The 15799-nt window shown below is 52.0% G+C and overlaps 1 protein-coding gene across 10 annotated transcripts in view; it reads left to right on the top strand.

Annotated features, from left to right (window-relative positions):
- The window catches only part of PKNOX2 (PBX/knotted 1 homeobox 2), a 315397-nt gene extending 304013 nt beyond the window's left edge, over positions 1–11384 (top strand). For all 10 annotated transcript variants that reach the window (XM_060605135.3, XM_078432921.2, XM_060605139.3 and 7 more), the window contains 3 exons: positions 7052–7128; positions 8037–8215; positions 9205–11384. In XM_060605135.3, the coding sequence (XP_060461118.1) occupies positions 7052–7128; positions 8037–8215; positions 9205–9431 (483 nt within the window). In that variant the 3' untranslated portion in view covers positions 9432–11384. The remainder of the gene's footprint in view (positions 1–7051; positions 7129–8036; positions 8216–9204) is intronic.
- Positions 11385–15799: the final 4415 nt, after the last annotated feature.

Here is a 15799-nt window from a genome sequence, read left to right as displayed (position 1 = left end):
GCCTGGAAGGGTGGCTAGGATTTAGGATTGGGTAGAAAGAGAAAGAGGAGTTGTTCGGGTAAGAATTCTCTCCCCGCTGACCATCAGTGCCCCCTGTCTGGCCTGTGATTATTGTTGACCAAAGAGAGTGACCCCTCCTTCTAGTGTTATGAGCATGAAATCCTCCTTTCCCCTTACTCACTCCCCTGGAGGATGGGGAACTGTGTGGCTCTTTGTCGTGCCATGACTTGTCTGTCCCATGGTGCTCAGGCATTGTACCTGCAGAGCTTCAGTGGAAGATACATCAGGAGCTAGAAGAAGTCAGGCCAGCCATGTCTTGACACGTTCATCTCTCTGTGCCAGAGAAACATTAGGTCTTGGATTCCTGCCAGTGATGTGACACTGTTTTCTCACACCCACCCTTCATGTGGGATGGAGAGGGCACAGTTGAAGCTGCCCTCCAACTCCCCCAGGACAGACAGACAATGTTGGAGGCGTGCCCTGGGGCAGCTGTAGTCCCAGGGCATGGGCTGCACTGGCTGCTTCAGCAGCAGTGAGTCCCAGGGGAGGAGGTGAGATTGGTGGTCTCCATTAAAGATGGGACCTTGTTGACAATAGATTGGGCAGCCGCAGGGCTGGATGGAGCCCATGAGAGAAGACGGGGGGTGGGGGGGGTAAGAGACCACTGGCGTGCACTGTGTCCCAGGACCCTCCCTTTGGGAGCCTGCAGTTCTCAAAGATGCCACCTGAAAAATGGCCGGGGGAGATTTACAACCTCACGGCTTCCCCCAAGAAGCCCGAGGCCCACGTTCGGGGGAAATACCCCATCGTGTGTGCACAGGGACTGGAGCAGTCCCAGAATCCAGGAGATAAAACCATTTGAAAAAAAGGAGCACATCTCTACATGCGCGGAAGGGGCTGCCGGGGACTCCTGCCATGTGTCAGAAAAAACAACCTGTGGCTTTTTCCCAGAGACGGAACCACGTGTGCCAAGCAGCAGATTGATTTTATTCATGATTGATTGATTTAACAAACACTCACCGAGTGCCAGGCTGCCAGGCACTTTTCTGAGCACTTTCAAACAGTAACTCACTCAGTCCTTATTACCACCTCAGGGTAGGTGGAAATCTTTCCCCCAGTTGACAGAAGAGGAACCCGAGTCACAAGCCCAAGGTCTGGGGCTGGTGAGAGACCAGGATTCCAAGCCAGAGAGCCTGGCTCTAGAGTTCACGTTTTACCTACTTCACACCATGCTGCCCCCAAGACTCCTCTAGAAAGCCGGCCAGTGCGCCTCCGTGGACCCTAAGGCCCCCAGTCCCCCTCTCTTTCCCCACAAACATGCATGGAACAATCACTTAAAGGAACGGCCCTTTGAGTAAGTAAGGGAGCCTGAGTCTAGCTAGAATTCCTGGGAAGTCTGAATCCCTGATGCTCCCCACTCTCTCCCACTCTTCTTCACTCTCGAGGACACACAGGGAAGGGTGGTAACCACCACTTACCCCCTTAGGTTGCTATGATCATCCAGGTCACAAATACATACTGAACACTTACTGTGGGCCAGGCATTTTCCTTAGCGTGGATGAGGTGGCAGTGGAAAGAAAGGTGGGGGTCCCTTTCCTCAAAAACAAGCAGCATTTCTGGTTTGGGTGACAGACAACTAAGCAAATCATCCATGTAGCGCATGGAACCCTGGGAAGGGTAAGCGCTGGTGCCCATGGGAGAGGAGTCCGAGCAGGCATGAGGGACTGGGGTCGGGTTAGGAAGGGCCGGTCTTGTTGCAACGTGAAGGAGGGATTGAAATAGATAGCAGAGGGAGGGGGAATCGTTCTGAGATTGCGGGAGGGTGAGGAACTGGGAGGTGGCAGATTTTTTTGCAAGGGAATACTATACAGCAATGAAAATGAACAGCTACAGTTATGCAGAACAACCGTACATGAATCTCACAACTCTACTGTGGAGTGAAATACTGCATGCTGTCTGATTCCATCTACATAGGGTCCAGAAACCAGGCGAAAGTAAACCACGATGTTTAAGGATGAGACATAGATAGCAAAACTACAAAGGAAAGCAAGAAAACCATAAAAATCAAGTTATCTTTGGGGACGATATCTTTTGGGGTTAGTGATTAGGAAGGAGCACAAAGGGGGCTTTTGGGTGATGGTGGCATCCTATTTTTTCACCCGGGTGGTGGTCACACTGGTGTTTGTGATATTATATAAAGCCACATACGTTTTCGTTCTTTGTACTTTTCCGTGTGTGTGTACAACTATAAGGGGGAAGGGAGTAAAAAGGAGAGAAAGAAGAAAGGAAGGTCTGCACAAGGTCAGTTTCAGTAAGAAGGAGAAATTCCTCTCCATTCTAAAAGGCTCAGTTTTTCCCACTTAGCCTCTCTGAAATCAGGATGCACCCCGCCGTCGGTGGCATCTCCGATGTGATGAAACGGGGTTGTTTCAGGGACCCCCACCCCCACCATCTTGACTGCCTCTGTTCACTTGGCATCTGACCCTCCTAGAGCAAGGCCACGCCCACAGAACTGGGGCTGCCACAGGGCACGCGCCCAAGGTTGGTCAGGAAGGAGAAGGGAAGAGGGCTGTGGTGGACACCAGTGCGGTGCCAGTCATGGCGGGAAAGGGGGGATGGAAAACTGGCCCCAAGCCCTGCTTCACCGACAGCACAAGGCCACTGGCCCCGGCAGTCTCCCACTTCCTGTGTGATGTCCCTCGGTGACTGGCCGGCCTCATGCTTATGTGCCCAGGCTAGGAGGTGGAAGGACAGTCTCGGGGTACAAGAAGTGGTCAGGGACCTATGAACCATCCCTGGCCACACTTCCTTCTGGCCCGGAACCCCAGGAGGAACTCACTCTTCCAACCAAAAGGTGCCTTTAGCTTCAATTTAGGCCAGATGAGACCTGAGTTAGGAGGCCGTAAAGCGAGGTATCAGAGAGAGGCGGGAAAGAGTGTAGGTCAGAGTTCAGAGGAACTTCCTGACGGCAGCTGTGGTGCCATGAAACAGCTCCTCTGAGTAAATGCTGCAGTTCCCTTCCCTGGAGACTCAACAGTTGACTCCGTGCTGTCTGGGGGGAGTCTCACTACATGGTACGGATTGAGTCCCTGGAGCGCACGTGCTTTACCTGCATTATCTCATTAGATCAGCCCCCAAGTCCAAGAGGGACCCACTCTTTTGTTAATTCCACGTTAAGCCAAGGAAGCTAATGATGGAAAACCTAGAACAAGTTGCCAAGCTCACATAGCTGGTAAGTGCTGGGTGCAGGAGTTGACCTCTCCAAAGGCCAAGCTCCTTTCCACCAGGCAGCTCGGCCTAGTTGTGCAAGCCTCCATGCCGGCCCTGAGAAGGATCTGTCATTTTCTGGTCCGTTCTGTATCTCTTTTTCGAGGAAGGATTATGTACTTCCAGAAAGCGGCTGCCACTTCCCTCTCCAGCTCCAAAGGAGTTCTTCCAAATAACGATCAGAGAACAGCTACTATGGCTTGATGGCTTACCACGATCTCATCTGATTCCTCTTCCCGTCCTTGGCCCCGAGCCTTTCCAATTGTGCTAAAAGTAGCACTGACCAAATCGAGGTCTGTCCAGGGCTCAGGACTATTTTGACTCTGTCCTCAGGAATCATCTGGTCTGAGGCGTGTCCGAGCTGGACTGCTCCCATGAGAACTCAGATGCAGAGCCAGGAATGTTCTGGCCGGCACACCTGTCCCCAGAGCTGAGCCAAAGCTGCCACTCACCCCATGGCCTCCACCACGTGCCTCCTGAGATACTGGTTCCAGGAGGGTTGGGTGGTGGCACCTGCAATGTGGGAGGATGAGAGGTTTATATCTTTATCCATAAGAGAACAGCCAGCCAGTTTCAGTGACACTGCCTCTTACCCTCTCCATTACACGGGAGCATGTTAATCTATGGATTTATGACATCCACTCAGCACAGAGGCCTGCACCAGGAACCTCCTTAGAGACAGCAAACATTATCCTTCCATGAGAGGCTGAAGGATTTCCTGCCCTGGAGGTCTTTAATAGTGGAAGAGATTTGCATCCGACTGGCTTAAATTTAAATCCTGGTGCAAGTCCCCTGCCTGAAATGCCGATCCCCTCCTTTGCTAGAATGGCTTGGCCATTCTTCAAAGTCCAACTAAAGTCTCACCTCCCTCGGGATGTCCTCCCTGACCAGCCCAGCCCACCCTTCTCTTACCACTCAATGGGAACCAACACACTGCCCTTTAATAGAGGTTTCTTCCCCCTGTGCCTGTAGCTTTTCCCTCTACGCTGTGAACTCTTACAGCCAGGTACCTTTCACTGCCAGCACCCAAGATGCTGGAGCCCCCCACCACTGGTGGGCAGATGAACCGGCCCAGCTGGCAGGAACAGCCTTGCTCTGCTCAGGAAACAAGCTGGCCATCTCCTTCTTGTGTTGGTTCACTCCTGTGTTCCATACACAGACACCAAACATCTACTCTGCCTGTTACCGGGCTGGACAGTGGAGATACATTGTCTGATAAGACCAGGTTCCTGCCTGAGAACAACTCTCGGTATCTTAGGGAGACATATGACCATATGGCGGGCTATATACCCTCTAGATGGAATATGCCCACTATGTGGGAATTTGTTATTGAATTCAATAATATTCGATAATATAGTTATTCAAACAGTGGTGACGATCTCTGCCCCGGGAAGGTGGGAAATGCCTCGCAGAGAATCTGATCTGTGACAGGTCTTCCCGGAAGCTCAGAAACACACACAGTGGGAAAGTGGGAGAAGGAGCTTTGCAGTGGAGGGAACAGCACGTGCAAGGGCAAGAAGGCACGAAAGGGCCTGGCGCAGCCTGGGAAGGCCGGAAAGATGCCGTAGTTTGCTGTGTTCTCAGTCCACCTGGCCGTGGACAGGGAGGCCGCTTGGCTCCTTATCATGAGTAGGGGAATTGGAACTCCACGGGGCAGGAAAGTAGGGCTTGGGCCCTGCCCCTTCCTCAGAAGGTGTCAGAAGCATAGAGCCCCTGCTCCCCTACCCCTGGGGCCTGCAGTCTCTCCTCCAACCTCCCTCTGTTCCTTCCCAGGTAGGATGAACTTGGCTCCTGTGACGCTGATGTGTTGTCTTGCTCGTGAGAATCTTAATGTTGTATGAATCACAAGGCACGGCTGCCCTGGCATGGCGGTCAGGGTCAGAGGTGTGAATTACAACAACACGTGACCCTCACTGCTTCAGTCAGGGGGTGCTGAGGCCAACTGCTTTCCTCTGTCGCTGATAATGAGAGCGCTTCCAAGGCTGTTGCTCGCACACTCATTCCTTAGACAGCCTCAAGCACCTTGCCAACACCATCCCATAATACTAGTGTGAAGAGCCACCTCCTGTAGAGCACTGGACGAGTATCATTCCGCTTAATCGTTAGATGACTTTATGATCAGGGGGTTAAGGGACATGCCTAAGAACTCATAGCAGGTCGTGACAGAGCCAGACTCTGAGTCCCAGCCTCTGGGACTCCAGAAAGCCCAAGCACCACTTTCTAACGCCACCCTGATCGTGAAAAATGGTCCCGGCTTACGGAGGCTGGACAGAGCCCCCCCGCCAACCCCATATCTCCCTTCACTTCAGAACAAGGTTCTGACCCGCCCAGGCAGTCATCACACATTTACTGCGTGCCTACTGGGTACGGGGTGTGGTGCGGGGACCTGGGAAAGACACAAAGACCCAGAGACCCAGTTACCATGTGGCTCCCCACCCAGTAAGTGGGACGCAGAAGGACCCCTATTCCACCACCACCCCAAACTTTCCCATTCTTAATGTGACCTGTGCAGCCTTCCCATCACTCCTTCGAACCTCCTATGGTGACCATTACCCAAACCACCGCGCCTATTGCTTTGTCTCTGCTTTCTTTCCCTCAGCAGTCATTTGCATGTCATTTGCACATGGAAGGCACTGGGGATACATTAATAAGACAAATTAATAAGACATGGTCTCTGCCCTCATGAAGCACAATCCAAGAGAGGGAAACCAACATGTAAACAGCACAGGGACTGACATGCGCCGGGACACCACTTTCTTACTCCCACAAAGACACAGACCCAGTCTTACAAAGTGGCAGCATGACGTGAGGGCAAGAAGACTGGAACAAAATGAAAAGAACTGACTTCCAGGCTGGTGCCACCACTGGGGGAACATTGGAGAAGTCGCTCAGTTTCTCCGTCTATCAAGTGGGAATAACGATACTTGACCTTATAAAATTTTAGTGATATGCTCCATTAAATGAAATTTAGTGCATGAAAACAATTGACAGGTTACCAAGTATTATTCAACTAGAGTTATCATTATATTTATCTTCTGTCTCCTGGGATGCCTGCATAAATCTGGGCACACAGTAGATATTCAGTTAAATACCAGTTAATTTAAAGTGAACTGATGGGGCACCTGGGTGACTCAGTCAGTTAAGCATCCAATTTCAGCTCAGGTCATGATCTCACAGCTCACGAGTTCGAGACCTGTGTTGGGCTCTATGCTGACAGCTCAGAGCCTGGAGCCTGCTTCAGATTCTGTGTCTCCCTTTTTCCCTGCCCCTCCCCCACTTGCACTCTATCTGTGTGTGTCAAAAATAAATAAACATTTAAAAATAATACATTAAAAAATAAATAAATAAAAATAAATTGAATTGGTTCATACACCCATTTACCACCTTCTGATAGTCCTATAGGCCGTTGTCAATCCTAACACTAATAATGCTTGACCTGCCTGCTGGGGGTTGGCCGTGAGGACCAAGTCAGGATATGAAAGTGCCTTGGAAGCTATCAATATTGAACTGTACTGACTCTTGGGGAACCAATTGGTCCGCCACCCTGTGGGGGAGCTGGACTGAGGCCAGGTGGCCCTGAATGTGGAGCCACAGTCAGGGGACAGCCTCTCCCAAGCCTTAGTCCCATTGCTTTTGGGAAACAAACATTGCACTTGTCCCAGTTTGGGCTTCCAAACCGCTGAGCTGCCTGGACCAGGGTAGTGCTTGTGATGTAGGCATGATCTCTAGGGGGCCCGGGACCACCAGGTGCCCCGCCACATTAGCCCTTTACTTCTCATTTCAGCACCCCTACCCCACGGAGGATGAGAAGAGGCAGATCGCAGCCCAGACAAACCTCACGCTCCTGCAAGTAAATAACTGGTGAGTTATCACCTACCCAGAGGCTCTCAGATCCGGGGCCACTTGCTTGGCAGGGGAATGCACAGCAGGGAAAAGAGACAGCTCAGCACAGCCCAGCTACCACAGCAGTCCTCCCAGTTGGCCTAGAAGTGGAAAGCGAGGGTCAACCCAACCGCCTGGAGCTTCATCTGCGGCTTCTCAGCGCCCTCTGTTGGGAGATTGTGTCAGGAACATCACTGGAGGCTTCTTGCTAAAAATAGAAAACCCTGCCCCGCCTATAAGTACAGAGACACACAGGAATGCAGGCATCCAAAAGCCTGGAGGAGCTGCCGGTGGTCATCTGGTCTACCCACCAACTATGTAAACTGAAAAACTACAACATTCTACAAAGCTGGGAGTGGGAAGAGGGAGGGACAGTTGACTGTGGACCTCACGGGGATCTGTTTTCCCCTTCTCTGTGTCTGGCTGGGCTGTCATGGAAATCTCAGAGAGCGAGGTCTGGTTGGATGGGAGTAGACCCAAGAGTTGGGCCCCCTGATCTGAGCCCTGAGCCCTCTGGAGAGAAGTCAGAGTTTACTCCTTCTGACTAAGGGGCCTCTTACTTCCTCTGTTCCATCCTGACCAGTCCTGAGTAGAGACTTCTGACCCTCCTCATGCATTCCTCCCAAGCTGCTTTGTGGTTACCAAGCTCCAGGTGATCCCACGAGCCTTGCAGTGCCCGGGGGTCTTCTCCCGGCTGGGCTTTCACACCCTAGATCGGACCCCAGTCTTCCATACGGTGGATCAGCAGCTGAAAGTCCGGGAGCAGCTCTACGCTCCCTGTATATGTGCACGCATGCCCACACGTGTGTGCGCGCGCACACACACACACACACACACACCACAATTCAGGGGTGACTAACCAGGTCTCTACCTTTACCCCTGGGCAGGTTCATCAATGCCCGGAGGCGCATCCTGCAGCCCATGCTTGATGCCAGCAACCCAGACCCTGCCCCGAAAGCCAAGAAGATCAAATCGCAGCACCGGCCCACCCAAAGATTCTGGCCCAACTCCATTGCTGCAGGGGTGCTGCAGCAACAGGGCGGTGCGCCAGGGACAAACCCCGATGGTGAGACCGGGGGATGAGTGTGCTCTAGACTGGGGCTGGCGGGCGGGCCTCCTGGACACACGAGGGCTGAACATCTACTCGCCTGAGCGGCACTGGCGGCTCTGTCGCCATAATGAGCCCCACCCGCTCTCTATCAAAGAATGCGTGTAAGCCTGAGAGAAGGGAATGTTTTTGCACATGTCTTAACAAGCCGCAAGCAACCTCACAAAGATGAGTGGGAGGCCATGGTCATCAGAGTCCGTGACTGCTCAGCAGAGCCCCCTCCTCCCTCCCACGCCCTCCCGAAAGTTCCTTAGCGCCGATGAGTGTCTGCACAGCTCCCCAAGAGCTCGGGCCATCTATAAATACTGAAGCAGGCAGCTGGCTCGTGAACGGAGGCCAGGAAGAGCTTTGTTTTCCCAGCTTCTCCATCACACCCTCCATATACACTTTTCTAATTGCCGGTCGCCTGGTGCACAATGAATAATTCAGTAAGCCAGACATTTTATAGCTTGGCACGTGAAGACAGCTCTGTGTGGGAAGTGAAGTGGAAGTGTGCGTGTGCACGTACATACCTTCGTGTGCATCTATAGGGTTGTGTTCAGGTTCCCGTGCGATGGGCAATTGCCACGGGAGGCGTAGAGGAAAGAAGCAGATTTCGAGCTAGACTGACCAAGGAGAGAATCCCAACTCCTGGCTGACTGGCACCTTGAGCTAATAACTTAACCGTCTGAGACTCGGTTTCCTCCTCTGTCGAATGGAGGTAATAACACCCACAGTGCAGAACTCTTAGAAAGTCAAGGTATTTAACGTACTTACATAGAAGATGCTCAGTAAATGGAAACTAGGAGCGCCTAGGGATGCTAAGGATGAGGCGGGGAGTGGCCAACAAGTGCACGGGCAGGGCCCGTCATACCCAGGAATTGTCCACCGCCCCCTGAGCCAGTCCACACCACTCTACCCAACACTGAGATTCCTGGGCCTGACCCTTGCCTTCTTGTCTCACGTAGGTTCCATTAACTTGGACAACCTGCAGTCCCTGTCCTCAGACAATGCCACCATGGCCATGCAGCAGGCTATGATGGCCGCACACGAGGACTCATTGGATGGGACAGAAGAAGAGGATGAGGATGAGATGGAAGAGGAGGAGGAAGAGGAGCTGGAGGAGGAGGCCGACGAGCTTCAGACGACAAATGTCAGCGACCTGGGCTTGGAACACAGTGACTCCCTGGAGTAGTTGGCAGCCCAGCTGGCACTGGTCACCGAGCAGGAGAGGAGTGTCGTCGGGAGGGCTTCAGGGTGGGGGGAGGGGGGCATGGGCAGGCAGCACCGAGGAAGTTGGGCCCTAGCTTCCCCAGATCAGTAGCTTGAAGAAATGCAGAGCAGACGCCTGCTCCTTCCCAAACCACCAAGCTTCAATGAGTACCCCAGCCCCACTTCCCTAGAACTGCAGAGGACTCCGTTTGCGGGGCCGGTCAAGCAGCCCATACGGAAAGGCGGGAGTGAGAGCTGGACTCACCAAATCCCTGAGGACAGATGGCACCCACGGCCCCCCCACTGAAGGACTTGAGTCGTTTACAAGCCCTGCACTGTGAGGCAGATCGGTGCTGTTCAACAGAATGAGCCTTGCCAGGGACACAGTTAGAAGGAAAGGGAGAGTCAAGGGCATCTGGGTTCCACCCCCGGAAGGTTCTCAGCTCCTCTGACAGACATTCAAGGGCAGGAGGAGCCCAGACGCATCACCAGTGGCTAGCAGAGTGGGAGGCCCTGAGGCCTGCCGACCACAGCTCCCTGGGGCTCCCGCTCATTCCTCCAAGGACCTGTCTCAGGCACGGGCAATCACGGACTTGGGAGAGAGGGTAGGAGCCACCACAGCCACCTTCTCTCTCTCTCTCTCTCTCTCTCTCTCTCTCTCTCCCCAAAATGGATGGTCAGCTGGCAGGCTCAGATCGTAGGGGGTCGAGCGGAATCCCTTCCCCTGGGTTGGCTCCAGGACCCAAGGAGATGGCACAACCTGAGCTAGGAGCCATATCAAGGTGACTCTGGGGACCACAGCCATCCCCAGGTGGTCACAGAGCTCAGCTCTCGTAACAACAGGACAGTGGTGTCTTATCCCAGGTGTTCCAGCCCTCAGCCCCCCATGGCTGTTGCCCTGCTCCCAGGCTGGCCTCACCAGCCCCATTCTCTCTTCTTCATTCTTCAGAGAAGGCAGAAGAAACATTGGAAAGAAGCATCCAGTCCAATGGGAAGCCAGGGGTTGGCGAAGGTGCTACATCCCTCTTCCCATCAATATCCAAAGTGTGGGCCAGGGCCCAGAGCCAGGCGGTGCCCCACCCCACACTCTCGCTGATCTAGCCACCACCACGACGCACGGCGCTGGAGGCACCGGGGCTCCCTCGAGGAGGAGGCTTTCTACCACCTGCCCTAACTCACACCCTCCCACCCAACTTCCGGGCCCCCATGATTGGCACCCCTCCTCCCCTCCTGCTCCACCCCTTGGCTGTGAATGATGGGACTGGTCACACGTGTGTTTTCCATTGGATTTAATTTAATGGACTTGCAGTTTCATTTGTAAATTGTGCGTTGGCCATCTCCTTCAGTGGCAGGATGCGAGTGGCTACCTGGCTCCACTTGAGGGGACCCCTCAGGGCCCTCTGGGGCTTCCCCTCCCCCTCCTGGTTGGGGTGGAGCAAAAGGACGGTCGCTTTCCTGAGGTCTCCCTGAGATGAATGTATTTCTCCCCCAAAAGAGCTGATATTTAATGTTTTAATAGGGATTTTTGAAAAACAAATAACCTTATTTATAATCTGGGTGATCCAATCATTTTTTACTCCCTTTTGATGCCATAGGTAGAGGAAAGTCTAGCTTTTTTGGCGTGAGACTTTTGCAATGTGCAGTGGGATAAAATACATTTCCTTTTCTTCATTTTTCTTGTTCTCTCTCTCTCTCTTATTCTCTCTCTCTCTCTCTTTCTCTCTCTCTCTCTCTCTCACACACACACACACACCCTTTCACCTACCACTTTGGACAGCGACCTGCCCCGCACAGGCACACCCGCACACATGTGCCCACACATCCTCCTCCAGCCCCTCCACCTGCCTAATGTTATGCAACCTCCTTCTGATGTATCCACCAAACCAGTACTGAATGTGGCCGAGAAGTTTTCAGTAAATCTTATTACCTACCATAATTCTGGTGCGCGGTTCTTTTTCTGTGGTTAGCGGTTACTGGGACCCTGGACCGGAAAAAATTTGGAGCCTCAGCCTACCTCTTGTTGAACCGACTACCCATGGAAGGGAACAAGGTAGAAGCCTCTCTGGGTGGCCTCAGTTTACCTTTCTGGGCCGGAAGACAGCCACATTTGGCACACACTGTCTACGCGTCTGGCTGAAAGACAAAGAGATTAGGGAGAGACAGGAGGAAGCTCTGCGCTGCCCTCTCCTGGCAGTTCTCTCCCATAGCAGTGGAGCGCTCAGACTGTGGTCTCTTCCACCACCCTCTACCTCCCTCCAAGGCCTCTGCTCTTCCCAGCTGCATCCTAGGCTCTGAGGATTTTCATCCTCCAAGCTGGTGGCCCCAGTGCCCCTCCCCCAGCCCTCACATGCCCATCCGGGTCCCAGGAATCGGGAAGGAGAGGAAGTCTTGACTGCCCCATTTAATCCTAGAGCTGCGCCCAGAGGGGAGCCTGCCCTCTGAACCCCAGGGCTCAGCACTGTATTCCCTGGGACAAGTGGAAATTTAGGGACAGCTTCGCCCCCTAGGCAAGCAAGCTTTCTTTCAGTCCCAAGGTTTTCTTATCTGGGCACTGTTGGTGAGATCGACGTCCAGGGCATCGGTTTAGAAGCAGGAGTGAGGAGTTCCTTGCTCGCTCTGGCAAAGGCTGGGACACCCTCCCAGCCAGGCTGAAGGTGCGGAAGGGAGTGCTTACACAGGCAAAATGGCTCTGCACCCACCGCAGCTCTGAGGACCGCTCCCTGGGTCATCTCTCTCACGGAGCCCAGGCCTCCAGTCAGAGCTGGAGAGTCTGCAGAGACCCCGCCTCTAGGCATCAAGAAAGTCTCAACATCTTCGAGAAGACGCCACTTAGAGCCTCACCTCCCAGAGCCAGGAAGCCAGCCCACTTTCAAAGAAGTGGTTTCCAAGGAAGACATTGTTAAAAGATACGCTATCAAATAAAGAAACCCACGGCCAGATTAGTCTAGGATGAACCGCATAATCTATTTTGCTGGTGGAGTTCGGTAAGGCACATTACGAATAAAGGCTCAGCAGAGTCCTGCGGGAAAGAAACCTATTTATCTTGCCCCCCAGATTTATTTCCATTTTTTTGCCCCAGTAATATCTATTCGAGTTATACTCGGATCACCCAAAACACACTTTAGGGAACACTATTCTAAGAAATTACAGAGTAGTCTGTCCAGCCTCTCAAGCCCCTTCCTAAGTATTTCCATCAAGTTCTGCCAGTTTTTCCACCATGCCGCCAATGAAAAGGGGGGTTCCTAAATCATTTGAGACATGGCTGGGGGTGTTATGAGGAGGCAGCAAATTCTCTCTCCGTGTACGACCCAAATCCTATCCATCCCAGGGACAAGATGTGCCACAATCCCTGTGGAAGGAAGGAAAATGGGAAAATGCAGGATTGGACTGGCATGCTGGCCCCTACCCCAGCAGGGCAGACCTTTTGGGTTGGAAGATTCCTGCTCAGGGCAGCTGATGGCCAGTGCTACACTGCCTTGACCAAGAGACCCCTCTGCTGCCTTGACCTGGGCCAGATGAGGGAGGGCATTGGCACTATCACACCGCAGCCTGCCCAGACTCATTCATCTGATGTATATTACTGAGCCCCAACTCAATCTCAGGCGGTTTCGGGTGTGGAGGGTACAGCTGTGATCAGCAAAGTTCTTGCCTTCAGGGATTTTCCATTCTAGCAGAAACTTGAGACTGAATGTGTGCTGCTAACGTCCCCTTAATGGTGAAAATATGAGCTCATCCCAGGACGGTACCCTCAAAGGTTAACATTCAGAATTGCAAACAAGACCGTCAGATCAAACGTGGCCTTCCGGTCAAATTCAGCTCCCAGACACGTTTTGTTTGGACCATATATTGTTTCTAGGTACTTTTGTGCCAACGTTGAAAAGATAGACAATTGCAACTCAGGACCTGTATTCCTACTAGGCCACAACAGGGTGTAATTGAACCATCGCCTCCCCTTATGATGTGCTCTCCAGGTTATCACAACACTGGCCATGCACGTGGTCTCCCCAGCACTGGCACTAAGTGCCACTTGCCACTTATCCAGCTGTCACTGTTTGGTTGGCTCATTGGCTAGTTATGCTTCCCCTACCCTGTCTTTTAATTTTTTTTTCCTTTTTTTGACTTTCCTTCAATATTTGAGTGCTTGCTTTTAAGAAGGGAACTATTTCGGGGCACCCGGAAGGCTCAGCTGATTAAGCGTCAGACCCTTGGTGTCCGCTTAGGTCATGATCTCACAGTTCGTGGGATCACAGTTGGTCGGCTCTGTGCACTGATGGAGCAGAGCCTGCTTGGGATTCTGTCTCCCTCTCTCTGTCTCTACTCACTCTCTCTCTCTCTAAAAGAAAATAAACATAAAAAAAAAAAAAAACCTTAAAACAAAGTCGGGGGGGGAACTATTTCTCTATACCCACTGCTCCATCAAGCATGAGAAAACAAGAGTCCGAGAGGCTCTGCCTTTGAAAAAACAAAATCAGAGAAAAAGTATCTGTGGAAGTGAAGATACGCCTACCTTTAATTGCAAAGTGTCCCTGTGTCCTACATCCAGACATCTTCATTCATATTACCTGCCTACCTGACCTCTACAGGCAAACATTAACCTCGAGGCATAAAACCCCCTAGGGTTACTTGTTATATATGCAGATTCGGTCCCAGGACCAACTTTTTCCCAGATTCCAAGGCAAGAGGTCTGAGGACTTTGAAAAACACTGCTCTCAGAAAACACTTTTCTGTTGCCGTTTAGAAATTACTTGTTTATCGCTGCTCCCTTAACTTCTTTTTGCTATTTAGACTACAAGACCTTGATTCAGCCAGTAGGATTCACAGGTGCCTACTCTGTCCTTAGACGGGAGACAGAGGATAATTCTACTTTGCACAGCATCGCAGGGGCAAAGGATCACCAAGGACTGGCAGACAATGTCGATTGTGTCAGACTCCATGCATTTCCACTTTGGCATCTTATTTCCATCCCACGGATAAGGCAGATTTTATGATGCCACTTTCAAGTGTACGTATCTTCTAGTTTTACATTAGCCTCTCTCTGGGCAATCTCATTTAGCCCCCTTGCAAATTAAATGCATCTCATTCAAGTGAGCCCATTTAGGACAATGCCCGTCAGGTGTGTGCATCTTGGTACATCTTTCATTTTAAGACAAGTGTGTGATTTATTTTTCATCTCATTACACTCTTTAGAATTATGTGCATCTCATTACACTGGGCGCGGTGAGACGACTTATTTCAGGTGTAGACATTACGCCCAGTATTATCAGGCAAGAATTTTTTTTTTCATTTCATTACAAGCCTTACAATTTATGTACATCTCATTACAATCAGCCATTTAATGTCTTAAATTCCCTTCAGTTGTGTGTACCTTATTATATCTTTTCATTTTCAGATTTTTTTTCATCTTCTTACACCCAAGCACTATTCAGAGAACTCATGTCAGGTGTCTACATCACATCCACCTGTTGTTTCATGAATTTCTGGGTGGTTGCTTCCCCCCTCGTATTGCAAAATTTTCATTAGACGAAATGCATTTAAGGCTGGCTCCGCCCACCCGTGGACCTCCCATGCTCCTTTGCGCGGAGAGGAAGTGCGCCGGATTCTCCTGGATTTGGGCAATACTCCAATAACAATTGCCCCTCACACACAGGGACCCTCTCAGTTAACTTCCTCACCTGCACATTGAGGGGTTAGAGGAGATGGTTGCTAAGTTCCTCTCAGCTGATGCTCCATGAAACTAGTCCTGTGGATGATGACGTGGGTCCCCAGCTTCTCCCCCGGAGGGGGACTGCTCCACTCTCTGGACAGCCCCCATCTCTGCTGGAGAAGCTGAGACTGACATCACTGCCCAGGCCTCCAACAACCAGCCGCCTTCCCGCTTCTCGCTGCCCTTCTGATGGGGTCACATTTTGAAAGGGGGTGGAATAACTTGGCTCTCGTGTTGGAATCTCCCCCAAGCACCTCGGGGGCCAGCAGCATCTTGCCTCTCCCGCAGCCCCACCCAGGAGCGGTGGGCTCGGGGCACCTAGAATCTCTGAGCAGCCATGGGGGGAGGGCAGGGGCTGCCGCTGGAGCCCAAATTCTGTTCTGTGTCTGCTAAATCAGAGTCTCCCAGGCTGGGACCAAAGTAAGTGCCTTTTTGACAGCATCCCAGCGATTCTGAGCCACCACCACCTCACTCAGACTGGGATTTCAGACCAGGATCTGTGGAGCAGGTGCCCTGTAGGGGGCTGGGGGTGGAGAATGCCTGATGCTGTGAATATGGCCCCTCCCAGGCAGGTTTGCCCACAGCAGGATCCAAGCCCAGAATGAAAAAATTGTTTCTCAGCCCCAGAAAGGGTCAGGAAACCCAAC

The sequence above is a fragment of the Panthera onca genome, chromosome D1 (genome assembly GCF_046562875.1).
Source record: "Panthera onca isolate mPanOnc1 chromosome D1, mPanOnc1 haplotype 2, whole genome shotgun sequence".
NCBI classification, from domain to species: Eukaryota; Metazoa; Chordata; class Mammalia; order Carnivora; family Felidae; genus Panthera; species Panthera onca.
Note: the sequence above shows the minus strand (reverse complement) of the source record. Positions and strands in the feature narration are given on the sequence as shown.